Genomic DNA, 24,171 nt, shown 5'->3' with positions numbered 1-24,171 from the left:
GTGTCAACTGCTGTAAATAGGGATACATTTAAATAAACAGGTTCTGTGCCTGCCTGCTTTACGCACTCTCCTTTGTCATATACCTTTGTTCAATACGACTTTCGCAGCCACTTCCCTGTATAGCTCTTTTACTTCGGCATCTAGAGATTTGGTTTTAAATTTCCAGTTTTGAAAAAAGAGAATATCTTACCCTAAGAATAAGGTGAGTAGAGTTGATAGAAAGCTGAACATTATGCCACTCAGCATCGTTCAATGAGTGGCCAATGAATATACCGTCCCATTTGTTCAGGAGGCTTGTCTGCAAGTTTAACTGTCCATTTAAAAGTTGCAGTTTGTAATAGGTCTGTCCTTGGCCGACAGCAAGTAGTCCGTCTGGCAGTGTTGTACGGAACCTGAATTCTAGGTCATAGCCTTAAATTTAAGAAAACTCAAGTTTAGACAAGAATGCACAAGTTTAACTGAATCCTTAAAATGGGCTTTATTCTTCTATCGAAATCGTCATTCACATCGGAATGATCGGACGAGAGGAAGTACGGTATAGGATCTCTATCAAGGAGTTGCCAGAGAACATTTCTATTGGGTAGCTTCTGAAAACAGTATGAAAATACAATTTTCCGGGGTGTATTTTTCACTTCCCCTTCCACATCTAGGGAGACTCCGGTTCTACTACTACTCGAATGATTTTTACATGTTTTTCATAGCGATCTATAGTTTCTATTTATTGAAGAATTCTTATTGTTTTGCTGAAATTGTCACCCCCCCCCCCCACCTCCAAAAAACAAATTCTACAAACATCCCACGAAGCCTCTTTTGAGAATATTTTCATATGCGTCGACGCCCGTAATAAAAAAAAATAAATCCAATATGTGGAGAATATCCAGAGAGGAGGATTTATGCCCCACCTGCTGCTGCTGCTGCCAGTTCATTGCAGAGTTTAATTATTTTATATTAAAGTATTTTTATTTATATTGGAGCATTTTTTATCTATCAGCTAATGCTTCTTGGGGTCGATACCGTGTGATGCAAACTGGAGCCTAAAATGTGGGAAGTATGTCGCTAATTCCAGTACCCAAAAAAATTCAAAGATACCGCAAGATATCAGAAATAATAACAGGGGACCAAGATTCGCTCATTGAAAAGAAAGACAGTTTTTTTTAAACTTCTTCGTTAAAACAACTTCACCTCTAATTTCATTTCATTCGCAAAGCTTTTTGTATAATAATAATAATAATAATCTGTATTTAAAAGCCAACTAAAGCGATATACAAAAAGACATACTAAAGAAAAATTACACTTCATTTGACATCCTTCCCATCAATACAAAATTTCCTACTGCCACAATATAACGGGGAGTCCTTGACCTTATTAACTCACAAAGCAGCCTATCTTCCCCCTCCTGGATAATTAATCCCCTTAAATGAGATAGTTGCTTACACCGGAGGAGGAAATGGCCCAACCCATAATTATTTTCCCCACATCTCAAGCAACTAAACCCGGCCTCCGGACTTTCCCTCTTTTTCTTTGCAACCTTAGTATAAATTGGAAGACAATTTGCTCGAATCTGAATCCAAATCCTCAAATACTTAATGGGCAATCCCAGCTTGAAATAAAACTCCTGACCAAAATTCTCTTTTACTTCTCTATACAAAGTAAGACTCGGAGATTTGTCCACAGCTGCTTGCCATAGTTGCACTTCTTGGTCTTCAATTCTTGCACTAAATTCCTTGAAGAACTTTTCATGATCTTCTGGCCCTTTTCCCTTCTCTCACGAACTTGAAAATCCATTCTCATCTAAATCCATTCTATAGTTATACCGACAAATTATTCTATACTATCGACAATCAAATTAAATTGTTATGTGCTTTTTAAAATACTTAGCACACTCATCTTTAGCAAAATTTATTATAACTATTACAAATATTTGTGGTGTTATTCATATGAAAACTATTTTGTATTTCTTCTAAAATTAAGGCTCTAAACAAATTTTCCCAATGTTTTGACGAATAGTTTCCCTACCAGATGATGGTAGGATGCCAATTCCAGAAAAAATATAGTGCTGTTTCTGAAAAAAAATGTTCAGATAAATATATAAATATACATAAATACCATCATTGTTCGTCTAATAAGATAAGATATGCTGCTACTAGTGGAAGCCTAGGGAAATGCAAACAAATTATATAAATGCCATAAGAGCACTTCCATGTAAATAAAGTGAACCTTTGCTTGTGAGTTTGGGGCGCTAAACATCCGCTGAGGATAGATTATGAAAGTACAAGGCAACATTAAACCTTAAAATGAACAGAAATTATTCCATATATGAGGAGGGGGCTGCCTCCTCATCAACCACAGCTCTTTATGCTAAAGCGTTATAGTGCTGTGCTGAAAGCATTTGTGATCATAGCCTTTGTTATACAATTTTTATTATTTTTTTTTAGTTTTCGTTACTATTAGTACGACTGTCTCCTTGCTTACAGTTCTTTAACATGAACTGTTTTGTTAGGTAATAATTTCAATGGGACCTGTGCCGGGTCATCGTTAGGTGGGAATAAGACTTTTATTCTTTTTTGCGAAAGGTGACAAAATGTTTTTGTCTGGTCCTCTAAAAAGAGCATGCTACATTTTTTTTGGCTAAAATATTTTTATATTTTGTAATATTTATAATATTTTTTTTTTGGCTAATTGGAGTAAAACTGGCCATTTTGAGTAGAAAACATACGCCCCCTTTCAAACACAACTTAGATCAAGTTCCCAATTTTTCTGACAGTGAGTCATGTTTGCCTAAGAATAATAGCCCTTATAAGAATAATACTTTCTCTTGTAATGGCTCAGAAATAATTAATCGAATCTCAAAGGATTTTCAATAAACTATTCCATTTTGTTTACAAAGTTAAAATTTTCTTCGAAAAATGCCAATGGCAGTTTTTGAAATAGACTTTTGTTCAAGTTGGCTGTTATATAAAAAAAAAAGATTACACGAATAAAAAGAATACACGAATAAAAACTCAAAAAACGCATACAAAATTTGTTTATATCCATTTTTGTTGCGTTTTTACGAGTCAAAAAACATTTCGGGAGGGATTCAAACCCCCCTAACTCTTCCTCTAGGTACGGTCTTGTGTCTATGTTAAGTTCTTTGTTAGTATTTAATACTAAATAAATGAAAAATCGCTGTAATTGGCCAGTACACCCTCGGTAATTGAAGTTGGGTTAGCCCTAAGTTGGCAAGTTGGCTCTCATGATATTTAAATTTTGATATTCAAAGTTTTGCGTGAATTCACGTGAAGGAGACTTAAAAGGCTATTAACTTGGTGTCTTTTTAGGGGTCGCCCTCCAGGCATATTTTGTTCTAATGAAAAATATTGTCTGAATACAACACCTTTTATACAATGTTTAAGTTGATGCCCAGTTTTACTCCAATTACATGGGTATTCATCCACAGTGTTCCACTCCAACTAATTGGACCTCGAACCCCGTACGCTGTTGAAAAATTGTCGTCAAGAGTATGCTACATTTTTTTTTTCCAGTCACCTGAGAGGCTGTTTGAATAGTTAGTAGACTAATCAACTAAAAGGGATGTTGTAAACAATAATAGATTACCTTCGTCTCTGCTCCTTGCAACAGATAGATGTGAAGTCCCATCAAAACTCATTGTTGTTATATTCCCACAAAACACACCATGAAACCCATGTGGGCAATCGCATGTGAAATCGTGAGACTTCTCATTGATCAAAAGTGGCATACAAATTCCACCGTTGCGGCATTTGATTCCAATACAACCCAGAAGCTCAACAGAACAGTTTTTGCCACCATAGTTCTCGGGACATTCGCATTTATAGTCATCAATTAGATCCACACAGGTTCCACGGTCACATGGTTGGTAAAGGCTACATTCGTCAATTTCGTTTTCGCACTTCTCGCCTTCATAGCCTGCAGAGAGCAAAAGTAGAATTGATTAGTACTTTTAATTAGTAGTAATTAGTAATCTTATACATTGGCCAGTTCCCTAAGTTGACTTTAATTCGTAGCAATTAGTAGTTTAATAAATTAGCCAGTTCAATAATTTCACTTTTAATTAGTAATAATTAGTAGCTTAATAAAATAGCCAGCTCACTAATTTCACTTTTAATTAATAATAATTAGTACTTTAATAAATTAACCGGATCATTAAGTTCAGTTTTAATTATTAATGATTACTAGTTTAATAAATTAGCCAGTTCACTAAGTTCAGTTGTAGCAGTAGTTAGTAGATTAATAAATTAGCCGGTTCATTGAGCTCACTTTTAATTAGTACTAATTATTAGTTTAATAAATTAGTTAGTTTACTAGGTTCACTTTTAATTAGTAGTTTAATAAATTAGCCGGCTCATTAAGTTCACTTTTAATTAGTATTAATGAGCAGTTTAATAAATTGGCCGGTTCACTTTTAATTAGAAGTAATGAATAGTTGAATAAATTAGCCGGCTCATTAAGTTCACTTTTAATTAGTATTGATTAGCAGTTTAATAAATTACCGGTTCACTAAGTCCACTTTTAATTAGTAGTAATTAGTAGTTTAATAAATTAGCCTGTTCACTAAGCTCAATTGTTGCCAAATTGTTGAAAAAATTTGAGCGATAAAACGGTTCTAAGGTCACTGAAAAACAGAAGAAACGAGGAGAAAATTATGAATATTTCGCCAACATCAAACAAGGCGTCTTCAGCATGAGTGAGAACCAACAGACAATGGTAAGAAACAAACCAACAGGATTGTAAGAAACAACAAAGCTGGAACAAAATCAAGATAAAAAGGAAAAAAAAGTGTTATTTATTTTAGTTAGTTTATTTTATTCATCTTATTATTTTTATTTTATTTATTCTTTATACAGTAAATATATTTTACTTATAATTTAATTATGTTATCTATTTATTTTATTATATTTTTATTTTTGTGTTTTTAACAGGCCCTAGATACACTGAATTCATTCGTACCGAAGACGCATTGCAAAACATACTATATGAAAACATATAGTCAACGTAAATATAAAAAATGAATCGATGAAATCAATTCAGTAAAGAATTAAGCGACAAAACTATATAATTTGAGTTATCTCTGTCACATCCAGAAGGAAACCACATTTATCCGTACCGAAGACAAATTGCAAAACATTTACCATTTTTATCTTTTTCTTTCAAAATTTTAAAACATTTTATCTTTCTTGTCTTGATCACTTGCCTTATTTACGTTTTTTAGCTAGAGTGTGTTTTTTTTTTCTTTCTTCACGTTGTGTCAGTTCGGCTTTAGACCTTTGATTCTAAAGCCAAAAAATTTTCTTTAAAAATGATGATACTCATTGTTTAAGTGTTTATAAGTTATGTTAAGTTATAATCGGAAAAACTCGTGTGGGGATTTGAGCTCGATCAGTCGTTCTCAATCGATTTTGGGCCATGCCCCACCTAGACATTTTTAAAATCCTGATGTCCCCCTCGTGATATTTAAATTTTGTTATTCAAAATTTGACGCGTATTCACTTTCAGGAAACTTAAAGGGCCATTAACTTGTTACCTTTTTTGGGTCATCCTCAAGATATTCTTTGAACTAATGAAAAATATTGTCTGAATACAACATCTTTTATACAATGTTTAAAATCATTACACTACCATTATGTATCTTTTTTGCATTGTAAATGTATTTGAATTTGACGTCATTCACGTGAATTTTTTTTTCAAAATTAAGACTCTAAAGTATAGTCAGCCGAAGTGCCCAATTCCTGCCCATGACCCACAAAATATCCATGCCCCACCGGTGGGGCCTGCGCCCCACACTGGGAATCACAGAGCTAGATTAAGCCAAAGTGACAGTAGTTCTAAAAAAAAAAAAAAATATTTAAGTATTTTCACCAAGAAATTTTTTTCTGGACCAAGAAAAAAAAAATTTGTAATTTTTGTCAACAACTGTTTAAGCATCATTTAAAGCTGTTAATTCTAAAATCTTTTATACGTTAAGTTTATAGCAGCCATTTATGCAGATTCTCAGAAAAAAAAATACAGAAAAAAAACAGGTATAAGGTAAACAATTGCTTTGCCGACACATTGTATTAATAGTTACATTAGATTCCTTTATTCTCATTAATTTACAAACAGACAAACCAATTAAATAAATATTGTCACTACTAGAGATAGATTATAGATAGATTTATACTAAGCCAAACAAGGTCATACAACACAGTATTCGACAATTCGAATCATAATAGTAACGCAATACAAGTAACACATAGTAACGCAAGTCTACTCTCCCCTCTCAGCAAAAAAAAAAAAACTTATATTACTCTTATTTCCTTTCAACATCTACATCATACGTGCAAAATTTTGGTACTTGTCTGTTATAGCGCCGATCATTCAAGAAGTGAAGTTAGGTTAATCCTAATGAAATATAACTAAGTATGATAAAAGTATAATATTTTACAAATAAATTTGGACTATATATTTGCACATTAGGGGGAGGGAGGGTAAAGTATAGGGGGGGGGGAGGGATGCATGCGAAATGTATCAGGTACAATTATTTTGCATATTATGAAGTAAGATTGTTTTCTAACTTCAAACTGTCCAAATATTTTACCAGCCCCATCCCCCCTTATGTGCAAATATATAGCCCAAATTATATAATTCCCATCTATTCTGTCACTTTTCTTTGTCTTATCTCACGCTAAACTGAAAGAAACTGATTCTAAAGTGCGTCAATGGATGAACAACTTGAGCGGTCGGCGCTACAACGAACAAGTACCAAAATTTTGTTCTCATTATAAACCTACCAAGGTCATACAAAACAGTATTCTATAATACACATCCCAAATAATAACATGAATAATAATCATCTCCCCCCCCCAAAAAAAAAAAAATAAAGCATATTTTACTCTCCTTTCTTTACCACTTCATTAAAAAATTTCAAACCTCATTATATTTAAATAATGTTTTGTTATCTTGATATATTAATCTTTTATGAGAATATTTCAAATGTTTAGGTTTTAATATTTATATGTATACTATATTCAGTATTTATATACTAATATTTTGAAAAAAAAAAAAATTAAATAGTGAATATAGGTGGAATAAAATTTCTGAGATTTCCACTCAGCGGATGCACTCACCTGGTACGGCTACTTCCTTTATAATATTTAATATTAAAACGTTATTTTTAACCCTAAAATTAACTTATATTAATGCAGCTACTTTCCCTACTCGAGGGAGAATGATCGAACAATGTCCAGCGTTGCCAATGCGGTACAACCGTGCCGATTTTAGTACAGTTTGGAGGTCCTGGTGGAAATCGGTCATTTTGCCCTAATTCAGAATTTGTGATACATTCTAGGTGCATTCACTAGGTCACAAGTAGGTCATTATTTTAGGTGCATTCACTAGGTTTATTATCACACGAGAAATAGTGCTCAGAAATCGTTTCTGAGAGGGCATGAAGATATGAGCCAAAAACGTTGCTTATTTTTCAGTTTATTCTAGTATTTTTGTCTGTTAAATGGAAACTAATGTAAAATGCTAGGGTTGTACCACCAAAATCCTTTGTGGGACAATTTGGTCAGAACCCAGCCGAATTTATCTCAATTTGTTGGCAACGCTGGCAACGTTGCTATGTGACTTGTTGCTGCTATGTCTCACTGAAAACGAAATTTTCTGACTTTCACCTAGAATGTTAAAAAAAAGGACTTCTTAGAATATATATAAAACAAGAACATCCAAACTAAATTTTCATCAGCGCATAAAAACTACCCTTTTATTTGTCTATGTATGATTCTGCCAGCCAGGAAGACGTATTTTTCAACCCTGATTTGAATTAGAAACAAATCCTATATTCGCTTATAAGAAAAGAGCGAATCGAATTTCAGTTGCACAAGAAAAATTCAACTCCTGGCAGAATATAGAATATAGAAGCTAGCTTATAGAATTATCAACAGCCTACCTGGAAAACAGTCACATCGATACGAATTGATTCCATCGACACACGTACCAAATTTGCAGGGGGCTTCAGGGGTCAATTCACATTCATTGATATCAATTTCACAAGTGTTTCCCTCATACCCGGGTAAACAATCACACAAAAACCCGCCAGAGGTATTATAGGAAAATTCTCCAGGAAATATTCCAAGGTCATAAAGTGTGGCGTTGGAACGCTCATAGCAAGTGGCACCATTTTGACATGGAAAGGAGTTACATTCCATAATGTCAATTTCGCAGTTCTTTCCTGTACAAATAAATAATTCAAAATAAACGTCACCATAAATCAATTCATAAATCAATTACAGTAATAAGAGATAGAGTATAATAGTAGAACAAAAATAAGGTATAATAGCAAAAAATAAGTATAATAGTAAAAAAAAAAAAATATGAGGTAGAGTGTCGTAAAAAAAACGATTGGTCCAACTGGACTCACAAGCTTATCATATTTTTCCTTTTCAAACCACACAATACCATATGCCACATAATATCCATATTATAATTATAACTTCTCACGGCACATCTCTCTCTGCTTATGCAGATGATTTTCTCTCAAGGGATTGTTCCAGCCTTTTTCTGCATCGGAGATCTGACTCCCATTTCTAAAAAGGAAAAATTTGAAATTCAATGTACAGCATTCCGTCCAATAACTGTAGCAACGTCACTGTGCAAGCTCTTCGAGTTACTATTTATACAGGAGCTTGAAAAACTATGGTACAATCCTCCGCATCAGTTCGGCTTCAAGCGAGGACCTGGATGTGCTGATGCCTTAACAGTCGTTGCTAATGTCTTGATAGATGCCGAATCTTCTGGAGAGAGCCTTTCTTTGTCATGACACGACATTAGACGTGCATTCGACTCTCTAATCCATGCTGCGATGCTTTTGAAGGCCGGTAAACGTGGGTTGAATCTAGCTGTCATTCATTCTCTCAGAAATCTGTATTCTAGATTACAGATCCGACTGAAGATACCTCCTGACAAGGGTTTGACCCCCATTCCACGCACCCGACTAGTTCCAGTCAAGAAAGGAGCGTGTCAAGAAGCAGTCACCTCTCCCGACCTTTTCAATAACTATGTCCTCAATGCACAAGATCAATGTCCATCTTCAATGATTTTGTCATCTGCTAACGTGTTTTTGGTATGTTACGCGGACAACATCCTGAATCTTAGCCAAACCGTTCAGCGGTAAATTGATATCTTCGAAATCCTTGAAGCCGAATATCTTAAAGTTGGACTTCAGTTCTTCAAAATCGGAAATCGTCCTATTCAATTGGAAAACTGATTTTTGCGTTCCTACCATTGCCCTTGGTTCTAGCTCTGTCCAGCCAGTGGATCACCTCATTTATCTAGGTTTACCCATAGTTTCGTCTATCGGTCACACCCGAAAACTTCTCCTCGAACAGCTTAAACGACGAATTTCAGCGTCTTATGCTTCAGTTGTACCATGCGAACTCCGATTCAACCAGCTTGCTCTAGCAAGCTTGTATAACGCCATCGCTCTTCCTCACATTTTATATGCCACGCCCTTATGGAAACTTCTCACTAAAACTGACCAGAATATAACCAGAGTGATGTTTTTTCGTTTTGCGAAGTATTTGCTTCGTCTACCTCCGTGGTATAAAAATTCGCATGTAATTGAAAATTTTAAAGTCGCAGACCCTGACGTCGCCGTCGCTAGACGAATAGCAAAGCATAATAGAAAAATACGCTGAAATCTACGCGAATGGTCCCAACTGCTCATTCAGTGAATCAGTAATTCGTTTTCTTTGTTGGTTCAGTTTGTTATAGTTTGTGTCCTTTTTTTTTCTTTTAAGTGCTCCGTCTTGTTGTATGTTGATTTGACGGGTTTTTCAATAAATAAATAAATAAAATAAATATGTGATTGTCAAATTAATAAAATTATGTAACATTTATAATTACATGTAATATATATATATATATATATATATATATATATATATATTGTTTGAGTATTTATGTAGATTCTTACCTTACTTTTCAGCCCACCTAAATTCTCGTAAGTTAGCACCACTGGCAATAACTCAAAATAATTTTTACTTTTAAGTTTTCCCGCAACGGTACATAATTGAAAATAACATCATAAATAAATTAATAAATAAACTACAGTAGGGAGAGATAGTAAATTATACAAGGTACCAACCGTATAACTACCATTTTATAACTTATAATTACGTGTAATTGCCATATTCTAATGTCGTTAATATAACCGCAGTTTTGAAGAACCAACTCATATAGGCTGACATTGTATCTGTCTGACGTTCCTGCTCGATCACATAAGGTTTTTTTGTTTTTTTTAACTCGTATTTATTGTAATTGCAATTTTCCTTTGCATGTTTGCAGAACCTCAGATCTTTCAAACTTTTTGACATTTATACGTCAAAACAGTGGTGGGGGAAGCTGTCCCCCAGTTTTGTCACATTAAATTCCTTTTATTTTACATACCTTGGTACACCTCGGTTGTCCTCGGTATACCTTGCCCCCATCCCCAGATTATCAGGTCTAGACCACTACTGTGTCAAAGACAGTTCTTTCTCCATCAAGGTCAGTTTGCCCCTAACTCCCATTCGGTTCCCTTACTCCATTATCAATTCATAAGTATACACAGCATACTCCCAACTTCTCATTTTGTCTCCCTAGAGTTAAAACATGTTAGGCACGATATTTGTCGGTCTAGGAAAAGTCAAAAATCTTCGCACAGCAAAACAGAGAGTTTACTTAAAAAATATTGTGATTCAAATCGTTTCCCTCTTCTTATTGGCTTAAAATCTGATATAAAAACCCATTAAGTTTTCAATGGCATATATTTATTGTGCAAAATAAATACATTTGATGAAAGTTCAGAGCTTAATTTTTTTTTTAAACCAATCAGGTTATAAAAAAGCGGGGCTATTTGTCTCTCCAGAAATAAGGAATAATATAACAGGCCCCTTGAAAATACGTCACAAAAATATACCAATGGAGTTAAAATACACTTTTTAACATGGTACTATAGGACAGCAATCTCCCCTTTTCTCTAAGGTAAAACCTCTATTCCCTAGACTGGATTGAGTCATGATTAAAACTCAAAGATATAAAAAAGTCTTGTTTTCCCCTTCTGAAATCTTCCTGTTGATCAGAGCATTTGCATATACTCCTCCATTTTGAATTTGATTTTTTTTTTTTTTTTCTTTTTAGCATTTGAACTTGTCTTGTGTTATATACTTTAATTTCATTTCCGGTTTGACCAGCAACTTTGAAACATTTTTTTTCTTTTCTTTTTTTTATGTTAAGTTGAATTTGGCACCCATCACTTGAATATTTCTTCCAGAAAATAAAAATAATCTTATCCTACATTAAAACTTAGGATATTAGTAACGCTACGCCAGAAAAAGAACACATTTTTTGAATACAATACATTACTTTCATACTACGTACGTATTTTTCTAATGCTGAGTGGTTAAGTTGCGTCACGTTAAGGACAGCCTTATACACTTTAGAAAGTCCTTTTGCGCTAAACGAATCTAAAAATTCGCAGAATCATCATAATTATCACCTAAAATCTTCACATTTATCATACGCAAAATGTTCAAAATTAAAATGTGGAATGGAGATTCAACATTTAATCAAGCATGAAAGGTTTTCTATGAAAATATTATTAAGTTATTTTCAAAATGTTTTTATTGCATGGCCAGATATTTTATTTTATTGCTGTTGTATTGATTTTCCCGCGTAATATAAGCTTACATAACGTAGAATTCTATGTAGAGCTTGAGCTTACTCGGTACAGCCCACATTATTGACAAAATTTGCTCCATAACATTACGTAACCTAAAGTTTTAAATTATGCTAGTGTGCAAGGTTGTAGCGTTAAAAATGTTTAATTATCTTTTTCTAATTGAAAAAAAAACATACCGGTATACCCGGCGAAGCATTCACAAATGTAATCCTTTATTAGGTCAACACAGGTTGCATTGTGGAAGCAAGGACTAGGGTCGCAGTCGTCCACATTTATCTCACAATGAGTTCCTTTAAATCCAGTGTCTGTGCAATTACAGAAATATGAATTGATACCGTCTTCACAAACTGCACCATTCAAACAAGGGTTTGACTGAAAAAAATTAATTTATTAAAACTAATTAGAGCATTGTCTAATTAATATAATCGTAAGGAATGGAATCTGCTTAGTAGATATTCTTAGTAGCTTTTTGAGAGCTTAATATAAATCAAACTGACCAATTTGAAATGAATAAGGAAGGGATTTGTAGACTGTTATATGAAATATGTCATGTTGTATATTTTATGGTGTAATATGTTGTATATGATATATTATATGTGTTTTGCTAAGTAGATATATATCTTACACATGATATATTATACTATATATGATTTATGTTCACATGTATTAGGTTCAGTGGCGTAATTTCATCAAAATACCGGGGGGAGGGGGCTAAGTTGGAGCCAATTTTCCCAAATCAAGTGAAAATGACAGTGAAAACTGGAAAATGAGCCAAACCGTACCATAAAAGCAAAGATATATTAAAGAACATACCCCATTTCTGTGGATGCCTGAATTATACAGGCTTATCTTAGTTTCAAAAAGATTTTTTTTAAGAAACTAAATTTCAACAGGGGGGGGATACAAAATGGGGAATGGGGGCAGACTGGAGTCTTGGTCTGCACCCCTGTCTAATAGCAAACTATCCCCCTGATTATGTTATGACTTGTAATGACCTCAAATCAAAAAATTTGGATTATGAACTTCATAACATTTTCAGATCCGTCACAACATCGACACGTCAGGACATCGACAGTCACAATCGCTACCCGTCAGAACGTCGACAGTCATAACATAAACACGTCAGTTCATCGACAGTCACGACGTTCTGACGGTTAGTGGTTCTGATGGATTTTCATTATGAAAAAATTTTAGATGTTATGGCGTGTTGATGTTAAAGTATATTCGATGTACATTCCAATTTTTATGTTGGTTTAAATATGTCTGCAGTAGCTGAAGCACAAAAATATATAGTATTTTTGTTGAAGAAATTACGTTGAACCAAAATGTTTAGTGTACTTGTCAAGGCTGTATCCAGGGAATGGGGTTTGACTCCCTTCTCCCTTCCCTCCAAAATGTTTGTCCGACTTGTAAAAATCTAACAAAAATATATTAAAACACATTTTTTAAGGTTTGTTTATGTACCCCCTTGAATATATATATATATATATATATATATTATATATATATATATATATATATATATATATATATATATATATATATATATATATATATATATATATATCGACGTTCTGACGGTTAGTGGTTTCTGACGGATTTTTGTTATGAATTTTTTTTTTTTAGATGTTAAGACTGTCGACGTTCTGACGGTTAGTGGTTTTGACGGATTTTCGTTATGAAAAAAAATTCATGTTATGACTTTTCGATGTTATGACTGTCGATATTCTGACGATTAGCGATTGTGACTGTCGATGAACTGACGTGTCGATGTTATGACTGTCGACGTTCTGACGGGTAGCGATTGGGACTGCCGATGAACTGAGGTGTCGATGTTATAACTGTCGATGTTCTGACGGTAGCGATTGTGACTGTCGATGTCCTGATGTACCGATGCTATGACTGTCGATGTCCTGACGTGTCGATGTCCTGGCGCCTTCCCGTTAGGATGAATATCTCTGGTGTGGAGACTCTTCAAATCATCATTTTAGTTGCTTTGTAACTCTATGGTAAGTAAAAAGAAACATAACGGGGTTTGTAATAATAAAGTGTTGGTGGTTTACGGGCTCCTAAATAATCTACATTGTAAAAGCAGACATCAAGTTAAAAATGGGGTTTGCGAGCTTCATGACAATATCAGAAATTCGTTATGAAAGGATTCATCCTCAATATCATCAATGGGATTTGAACCCACAATGTCTTACAAAAAAGGTAGATATTCTAATTAAATGGAAGACAATAATAAGTGAGAGGAGCGTTAATGGGAACAATCCATTAGGGGCCCAACATTCCAAATTTTTTGGATCTTTGCTTTGCAACTCTGTGGTAACTGAAAAGAATTTTAGCCAATTGGGGTTTACTGATAAAGCTATGTGTTTGCCGTCAGGTATTAAGCGAAACGAATTTCACGACGAAGGGGTCTTTAGTAACATAGAAAACACTTAATTTTAATTTTTAGGGTACTGTAGTAATGGTGGTAGTGGGGTAAATGCACTGTCAGGGTACTGTCAGGGTAAAGGTAACGATGATCATAATACTAGTAATAAAAGAATTAGTAAAATCAGAGTCGTAACAGTGAGTCACAATGTGTAAACAAAATAACTCTTGAGATAGACATCCCGAGCCTAGATGGGCCTCTCCGCTCTCTCATCTGTAAAAACCAGTCTGGAATTTCTGAAACTCAAAGTAGCAAGGACAGTGACAATGAAAACTGATTGTTTGAATTGGTTAAGCGAATGCATACACAATTATATATGGCATAGCCGTTCCTAGGGTTAGTGGTGCCCGGGAAAAAACTTAATTACAGCGCCCCTCCCGACTCAAATATAAGCAGAAAAGCCGAAAAATTGAAAAATTGATCAAAGTGGGCAATCCTTCCCCCTAGTCACGGATCCCAGGGCAGCTGCCCCGGTTGACCCCCCCCCTTGAACGGCTCTGCATATACGTACAAAACTGAAAAATTGAGAATTCGATTTAACAGTGTCATATATTTTACTTCCGAGATTCTGTGTCGGAACTCCTGCTCATTTCTTTTTTCACGGAGGTTGAAAAGTGTGGCACATGGCTCTTAATTAAATATCAATTTCAGTCGGCCCTTCCTCTATCCATTGCTTAACAATGTATGTTAACGACCCTCCACCGCTCACCCATTGATCAGTTTTGTATCTAGATATGTGGATGTTGAACAAGACAACTATAACAGTAGATCATTAGAAAGTATAACATAAGATGCAAAGGCAAAATCCTACCTCACATTCATCAATGTTTACATTGCAGTTTTCCCCAGTGAAACCAGCAGGGCAAATACAAGAGTATGTAGCAACTCCATCAACACAGGTAGCTCCATTCTGACACGGATTTGATTCACATTCATCAATATTTACATCACAGTCTTTACCTAAAAAGAACAAAAAAAACTTTAACAACTATTCCTTCAGAGTATTATAATTCAATCCGATTTAAAAGACAAATGACCATATTATAAACGTGTGTAACTTAGTAAAGTTAGAGTCAATTATTCATAATGTCAAGACACTAAGAAAAAGGTCAAAACAGATATTTGAGCGCAATAAATATTGAATTAGGCGCATATGTTCATAATAACCAATCATTAAAAATAAAGCTATAAAAATAGCTTTGTCGTTAAATAGAATAAATACCATGGAAAATAATGCATCACACTCAATAAGAAGAAGCGGATGTGCTAAATAGTGCTTTGGATAAATTAAACATCCTCTGAGGATAGCCTGCAGACACTGAGGCTTCAAAAACTATCTTAAAGGCCCAACCATCTTACGATGTGTTTTGGAAAAAATAACCAAAATCTGATGACAGCCACAAAATTTCAAGAACCACAAATCATTCGGCCAAAGGCATGTAAAGGAGTTCCCACTTAGTCGTGCCAATTTTTTTGTCCTCTACCAGATAATTTTAATGTTTTAGATAGAAAAACGTTAGCAAAATGGGTAACTTACATGTTATCCCGACCACACTCAAGAAGCATGATCTGTTTAAAACTGGTTTTTCTGTGTAAACACTCAGATAATCAACTTAGCCTGAGTTAGATAAACTAATATTTAGGTATATTTTAATAAAATATTTAATATATAGAGTAGATTATGTTAGGTATTTAATATAATGCGCTCTGGGCGACCCGCTCTCCATAATTCTTTGTTGTAGTTTCCATAGATTTGTTACTAAAGTATTATATTTTCATCATTTTTAGGTAGATTTCATTCTTGAGTGTGTCCGGGATAACACGTAAGTACCGCAAAATGAATGAATTTTTGGAGTTTTGAGCGTTCAAGGTGCAAGAATACGTTTGAGGATTTATCTTAAGAAGACTACTAGGAACAAAGGAGGATGAAAAGGTGGTAAAGTAACATGATAATCGATCAATCGAAAATTGAACACTTTCCTGGGCAGTATCATTAGTCAAGATGATGGATTCTGTGAAACTATTAAAAGGTAGAATGGCAATGGCGCAAGTTGTTTTTCAAACTTGAAAAAGTATTGAAGCATAGGAAGATAAGTCTGGGATCCAAAAAAAGAATATTGAAAGCCATCAAGATGACAGTGGTCAAGTATGGTTCTGAAACGTGGGTATTCTGAAAAGCTTAGGGTCACTTTTAAATCATTTCCAGAGAATAAGGGAATAAGGATAATAGAGAATAAGGGAAATAAGTTTAATTAGGTAATAAGGATAATAGAGAATAATGGAATAGGATAAACGGGAATAGGGAATAAGGATAATTAGAGAATCAGCATTATCATCTAAGGATAGTCTTACTGACTTTAAACAATAAGCTGCGTAAAAAAGTTGTTCGATCCCACTTTTTGGGCCACAATCAAAGAAAGTTTAAGTTGGTCAGACCATGTTTTACAGATAAAGGATGAGAGGTTGCAAAAGGTTGTGCGTTTTGGCCATCCATATGGAGTTAAACGAAAAGCAGGTCATCCTCGAGCGTGTTGGAACAGGACATAAGGAAAGACTTAAAGATAATAGAAATTTATGGAATGGGTAAAGAGTAAAGCGTTGAACAGACTGAGATGGAGGCGAGTGTGCGCAACTGCGTTTGCCTCAGGTGCTTGATGATGCAGTAAGTTGTTATTAGTAGTAGCAATATTACCTACTAATACTATTTAATGTCTTTCTACCTTTTGACAGAACCATCTTACAGACAGGAAAACTGCTGTTCCAAAATTCCATCTTTTTTTTTTATTTCAAAAAGTTGTGCCTAAAATGTTATTATCATAATTTTGATGCTTGAAAGTTAAACATTGTTTCAACTCGAGAAATTACGAGTGGCAAAGACAATTGGCACTGTAGTCGTGCATAATTTTTGTTGTATCCACAAGTACGACAATAATACGGCCTGAGCATCAACGTTATACCAGACAGTCATGCCACGACATGGTAGCTATCACCAGCCACCGTGGCGGTTAGCCCTATTCAGGGGTACAGACCAGCAGGTTTTTGTGCCGATTATTCAGCTCAAAAATAACTAAATATTTGGTTAAGGACTTACATATCTTTGTAAAGACATTTCCAATCATTAAAAAAACTGCCAAGTTTAAAAATAAACACAAATAATATATTTTATAAAATGAAGCAAGTCTTTCCATTTTATAAACGCATTGAAACTGATTTCAGACCAAAAACGGTGTTGGATTAGCCGGCTGTAACTAATACTTAGGAAGTGCGGTAATGTTCATGCCAAAAAACTGCTGAGGCATTTGCGAGAAACAACACGTGTATATTCTCGAGCTCATGAAGCCTTTAAAGGATGCTTTTAACTGAAATACTAGTTTCTTTACCACTTCTGTGAATCAGTCATGCATCGTTGATCACAGTGTTGCCAGATGGAGCGTTTTCTTGGCATTTTGGCGCTTTTTTGAGGGAATTATGCATTGAATCCTCTGAATTGGCGGTACTTCTATGAAATAACCCCTACCATAAATATTCTTCATATATGTTTCTCTGACGCTCAATCCAAATGCAATATACCAAAGTAAGATTAAAATATAATATCTTGGAAACAAATTTGGGCTATATATTTGCACATTGGTAGGGGGGGTAAAGCATAGCAGGTAGGTTTCTCTAGCGCTCAATCCTAATTAAAAATGAAAATATGATGAACATCTAATACTTTATTAACCAAATTATGGAAACTACAGAGGTAATTTAACCCCCCCCCCCTCTAATATGCAAATATATAGCTAAAATTTATTTGTCAAAAGAACATCGACAAAAAAAACAGTTATACTTAGTTTCAACTTAGATGGAGAATATTAGGTAGGGGGTATTTCATACAAGTAGCCTACCAAATTGGCACGTTTTTCAATGAGTTTCCTCTTCCTTTTCAAAAAGTTTACTGTCGCTCAGTGTTGCCACATTGGCTTATTTTGATGGCAAGTGACGTGAGAATTTTTGCAACTGGATTGTGACTTGAAACTCATCTTAATTTTGTGAAAACAATGTTGTGAAAGTATTTTATAAAGAAAGCAGGGTTAATTTCATTGTAGGACTATTATGAGATAGCTAAGAAATAAACACACTATTTGATACATCATTAAATCCTCTATTGGACTGCTCCATTAAACCAATACATAACGGTAAGCACATAAAGTAAATGTTTTGTTGGATTTGGGGCTAAATCTTGACTTATTTGTTTATTATTTTTCAAAGGTTCTAGGCTACTTTTTGAATTAAAATCTGGCAACACTGCTGTCGTTTAGCTTTGTTTGAGAAAAGATAATTTCGGACATTTTTTCTTTTCTAGCTGTACTACTCTCTTATAATTGGAAATGGCAACACTGGCATCCCCCCAAAAATTTGTGTTTGATTTAATCACGGGCGTGTTGCAATAAATATATTAATAAATCCGGTATAGGCGCGTACGTGGGAATTTCAGGAGAGAGGAGGAGTGAATTTTAAAAAAAATACAAAATACAGGAGGACTATATGATTAATTTACGAAATTGGGGTCGTGAGACTGTAAGACGGCAAAGAGTTAGGAAACCTGAAAATCTCCCTCACTGTGCCTAAAATATAAAGAATAAGACAAAGCAAAATTGTTCTGAAAACTCCTGAAAAAATAAATCAAGAGCAGTCGGATAGATAATATTACAGATAAAAGAGGACTAAATTTTGAGTAAAGATGAAGATAGAAGAAGAAAAAGAATACGACAAAAAAAATAGTTTCTTTCGAAAGCTCAGCAGTTTTTCAATTCAAATTATCAAAATTTTTCAAACAGTTTCTGATTTTATATTGTTTCTTCGGATACATGAATACCTGGAAATTTAATTGTATTTTTTGAGCTGAACAAGCAGTACAACTCTGAGTCTGTGCACCAACTGGCAGGGGCGCAGCTCCAGCATTTTACTGGGGGGAGAGGGGTCCATATCTTATGGTAAAGAGGCATGGGCTATATAAAAAAAATTCTCCAAATTATTGGCGGGAGGCAACTGCCTCCTTGTCCCCGCCCCCAAAACGACGCTCCTGCCAACTGGTTATACAATTTTTATCCAAAATAAAGTTTTCGTATACTTCCATCACTAGGGCTAGCACTGAAGACAATAAAGCTGCTCAAGCCGCTCCTAATCTATTCAAAGCTTCAATCTTTCCTCCCTCCGACAGGGCCAGATAAAGGACGATTGTGCCCAATCTGGCCCCGACTTTGAAAGAGCCCTGCGTTACCATCAAAATGAACACAAAAATGTTCGAAATTTAAGGCAAATTGATTTTGACCATAATGGAGAAATTGTGAATTGTTCAAATAATTAAAAATATATTAATTTTAACTTCGCATTACTCGATGAGATTTGTTAATGTGTTTACTATTTGACATTTGATTAATGTGACATTGGGTATATATAGCCTGGCTATCTTGACCGTTCTTTCATAATAGCCATAAAATCGGGATCGAACACTGTTTTTCTTACAGCTAGCTGTTCAATGCATAGTCTGTCAAATGAGTACCTAATATACTAAGAATACTTCAAATATCCACGAGCAACGAGTGACGTAGGTCTACTGCAGGTAAAGAGCGCACTGAGCACGTTTTGTATGAATACCAGGAAGCCTACTTTTGGCTGAGATAGCCTTAATGTTTGGATACGACAATACTTCAATGTTTCGAAGAATCTTGGAAACGACTTCCAAATGAATGACTGTGCACAAGCCCCTATCCAGGATTTTTATTCGGGGGGAAGGGGGGGGCTTATTTTTTCGAGGGGGGGAATAAAAAAGTTGAAGAAATGCATCAAAAATTCGTTCAAATGCATTTTTGTTCCGTTTTTACGAAAAGGACAAACATTTCGTGGGGAGGGGTTCAAAACCCCCTAACGCCCATGGATATGGCCTTGACTGTAAGCATGATTTGTTTTCCCAAGTCTTTGACAAATGGGAGACAGCAAAAGCTTTCAACATTTTTTTTTTTTCAACTATTTGGTATTATCTTTCAATATAATCAAACAGAAAGAAAAAAAACACGAACTAAATAAACGAAAATATAAGACATTATAGAAAAAAGTGCGAGTATTGAGACTCTGGGGGGAGTTGGGGGCATGAACTCGAAGCCCCTCTCCCCTTGCCTATGGGCCCGCCATCTATTATTACAGTTATAAAACTAAACAAGAAATGTTCTTAGGTAAATAGTGGACATAGGCTACTCTGAAAATCACAGATATTTCGGGAAAAGTAGTCGCTAAGCGTTAACGGCACAATAAAAGATTCTAGAAACCCAAAAAAATAGAGAAAAGCAAAATACAACAAAAGAAAATTGTGAGAAACAAAAGAAAAGAAATTTACCGAAAAAAAAGTGAAAATTTATCAATATGGGATAAAAAGTAATCAAAATAGGTGTCGATAAGAAAAAAAAAGCAACAAATAAAATACTGAATCAAAAGAACTTTTGGTTAATAAGATTCGTAAGTTTTTTCCGGTACTTATGTATTATACCGCCAACACTCAAGAAGTAAAGTTAGGTTAATTCTAATGAAAAATACCGAAACATGATGAAAATATAATACTTTAGAAACAATTTTGGGCTGTATATTTGCACATTGGGGGGGGGGAGGGTAACATAAGCCCCGCGTTCCCTCTAATGCGCAAATATATAGCCCAAATTATATAATTCCAATGTATTCTGTCACATGCCACTTGTTTTCCACTGAGCGTAAGCTAATTGTTTCTTAATACAGAAACCGGTTTGCTCTCAAGTTTTACATAGTGTAAACTTGAGTGTAGGCGTTATAATACATAAGTACCGTTTTTCTCTTTTATTTTGTATTTTTACTAGTTCGAAGTAAGCATGACAGCTTTAATTGTGTGCTCCACATGAACTGACCCCTTTCCTTAAACCTAATCTCTTACTGAAGACGGCTCAATGGAGGTCTGAATACGGCTCAATGGAGGTATGAAGACGGCTCAATGGAGGTCTGAATACGGATCAAACGAGGTATGAAGATGGCTCAATGGAGGTCTGAATACGGCTCAACTGGAGGTACGAAGACGGCTCAATGGAGGTCTGAATACGGCTCAATGGAGGTATGAAGACGGCTCAATAGAGATCTGAATACGGCTCAATGGAGGTACGAAGACGGCTCAATGGAGGTCTGAATACGGCTCAATCAAGGTATGAAGACGGTTCAATGGAGGTCTGAATACAGCTCAATGGAGGTATGAAGACGGCTCAATGGAGGTCTGAATACGGCTCAATGGAGGTATAGAGACGGCTCACTGGAGTATACGGCTCAATCAAGGTATGAAGACGGCTCAATGGAGGTCTGAATACGGCTCAATGGAGGTATGAAGACGGCTCAATGGAGGTCTGAATACGGCTCAATAGAGGTATAAAGACGGCTTACTGGAGGCCTGAATACGGCTCAATGGAGGTATGAAGATTGCTCAATGAAGGTCTGAATACGGCTCACTGGAGGTCTTACGGCTCAATAGAGGTATAAAGACGGCTCAATCAAGGTTTAAAGATGGTTGACGAAAAGTTGTCTTAGTTTTTCGCTTGTATATTGTATGTTCTAAGAACTTATATTGATTTGATAAATCTTTGGATGTTTCGATCACATATAGGCCTACAGTGACCGTCATCATCAAATAAACTGGAAAGGCAGTGTAGTCTTCTAAAATACGTAAATTAATTCCCAATACCAATTTTTTGCTTACTTAGTAAAAATTCACGAAACCTAAAATTTTCTAATTGTTAAAACGAATAAAACTTGGATTAAACTAAAGGCACCGACAATTTTTTTTTACGAAGTTATGCTCATATGAAAAAGTAATAATTATGTTCTGTTATCATTTTGCGGGGAGGGGGGGAATAATAAAATTTTTATCTAATTTCTTATGTAATTTTTAATTTATAGTTTTTAATTTTACATGAATCATATTTATAATTTATTATAACTTGTATATAATTAGATAATTATTTAAATTTTGGGGGGATATTTATCTAATTTGTATCTTTTTTTATATAGTTTTTCATTTATAAATTCATATAATATTTTATATTAATAATAGACAATTATTTAATTATGGGCTGATAATTATCAAATTTTTTACATAATTTTTAATTTATAATTTTATATAATTTGTATTTATAATTTACTATACAATTTATCAAATTTTTATAATTTCATATAATTAGATAATTATTTAATTTTGGGGGGATAACTATCTAATTTGTATATGATTTATATTTATGATTAGATAATTATTTACTTTTGGGGGGATAATTATGTAATTTTTTATCTCACTTTTTAAATATTTCTCGATAATTTTTAAATACTAATTTTATATCATTCACAAAATAATTTCTTATCTAATTTTTGTTAAGTTTTCATACAATTAGATAATTATTTGACTTTTCGGGGATAATAATCTAATTTTATCCAATTTTTTATATAATTTTTGTTTTATAATTTTATATAACTAATATTTATAATTTTTACATTTTTTATTCTATTTCTTTATTTTGATATAATTAGATATATTTAGTTTTAGGGAATAATTAATTAAAAAGAAATATGAGAAAACGCCAAAATATTAAGATGGCTTTGAACTAATACATCCCAGACTTAGAACACCAAACGAAATAAAAATATTCGAGATATCTTTTTCTTCTGACCAAGTTTCGGCGAAGAAAAGAGTATCAGAAATTTTTCAGTGTTTTGAGAAATATAGAGGGAGCAGTTCCTTATGAGTCCTAAAATAAAATATTATGTTGGATAGAGAGAGTGAACAAAGTATATTTTGCTTTGTTTTTCAACATATTTGGTATTTTTTTTTTCTTTGTTTATTCATTCCCAAATAAGATAGTCAACTCTAATACGTTTTCCTTTATACATTTTTCCTTTTATATTAATACCTTTTTCCTTTTTCTTCCTTTTTTTCTAAAATAATTATGGATATAAAACTAAGTTTAGAAAGATATTTTATATTGAGCATACGAACAGAGATAGAAAAATATGAAAAAAAAATTATAGTTTTGGACTAATGTTACCATATTTAGAACATCGGACGAAAAAGAAATGTTCGAGATATCTTTTTCTTCTGATCAAGTTTCGGCGAAGAAAATATAATGGACATTTATCAGGGTTTTGAGAAAGATAGACGAAGATATTTCAGCAGTCCATACAAATTGCAATATTTTCAAATGACCGGACAATTCCCATTGGACTGCAAGTTTAAGAACCTTAAACAGAGTGAGCACCGTCATTTTAAAGTATGAAATAGTAAGTACAGTGGAATACAGTAAATGAAGGAGAGATCTTTATAATAAACACAAAGAAACTAAGTTCCTACACTCCTGGGGGAGGGGTCAAAATTCAAAACAACTTTTATGGCCGCTAATAATAATAATAAAATTTCCCAGAAAATTTGCAATTTTCTCATCAGAGCCTTCTGAATCAGCTTTTCAGGAAAAACCCCGAACCAAGTAGAACCCCCTGTTTTCAAGGATTTAGATAACCTTTAAAAAGAAAATGAACGCTATTTTGCGCTTGCTTATGTATGTGTACTAATTAGCTTACCTGTGAATCCTGGGGCACAGAAGCATTCGTATCCATTGATTAGATTTTGACAAGTTCCGTTGTTGAGACAGGGATGAGACAGGCATTCGTCAAATTCAAAATTACAATGAATGCCAGAAAATCCAGGCCGACAATAGCACTCATATGAACCTATGATAGAATTTTTTTTTTATTAAATTGATATATCATCAGTACATGAAATACGGGGGCGTAGCTTCGGCATTTTATCGGGAGGGGGGCAAGATGGGTCTACATCCGGAGAGTCAAGGGACACGGGCTATGTAATAACTATTTTCTCCAAATTATTGGGGGGAGGGCAACTGATCCCCCCCCCCCCCCCAAACGACAACACTGATAATATAGGACTTGGTATTGGTGCAAATTGCAATTCTAATGTCACAAG

General features: G+C 34.3%; 1 protein-coding gene across 2 annotated transcripts in view; it reads right to left on the bottom strand.

Annotated features, from left to right (window-relative positions):
• crb (cell polarity complex component crumbs) overlaps positions 1-24,171 on the bottom strand; it is a 208,009-nt gene that overhangs the window by 65,698 nt on the left and 118,140 nt on the right. For both annotated transcript variants that reach the window (XM_089101649.1, XM_089101650.1), the window contains exons 16-21: positions 23,769-23,918; positions 14,968-15,116; positions 11,896-12,091; positions 7,949-8,230; positions 3,598-3,927; positions 191-411 (exon numbers count right to left, since the gene is read on the bottom strand). In XM_089101649.1, the coding sequence (XP_088957775.1) occupies positions 191-411; positions 3,598-3,927; positions 7,949-8,230; positions 11,896-12,091; positions 14,968-15,116; positions 23,769-23,918 (1,328 nt within the window). The remainder of the gene's footprint in view (positions 1-190; positions 412-3,597; positions 3,928-7,948; positions 8,231-11,895; positions 12,092-14,967; positions 15,117-23,768; positions 23,919-24,171) is intronic.

Source organism: Artemia sp. Qi Xiang Cuo, chromosome 15 (assembly GCF_049724085.1).
Source record: "Artemia sp. Qi Xiang Cuo chromosome 15, ASM4972408v1, whole genome shotgun sequence".
Taxonomy (NCBI): Eukaryota; Metazoa; Arthropoda; class Branchiopoda; order Anostraca; family Artemiidae; genus Artemia; species Artemia sp. Qi Xiang Cuo.
Note: the sequence above shows the minus strand (reverse complement) of the source record. Positions and strands in the feature narration are given on the sequence as shown.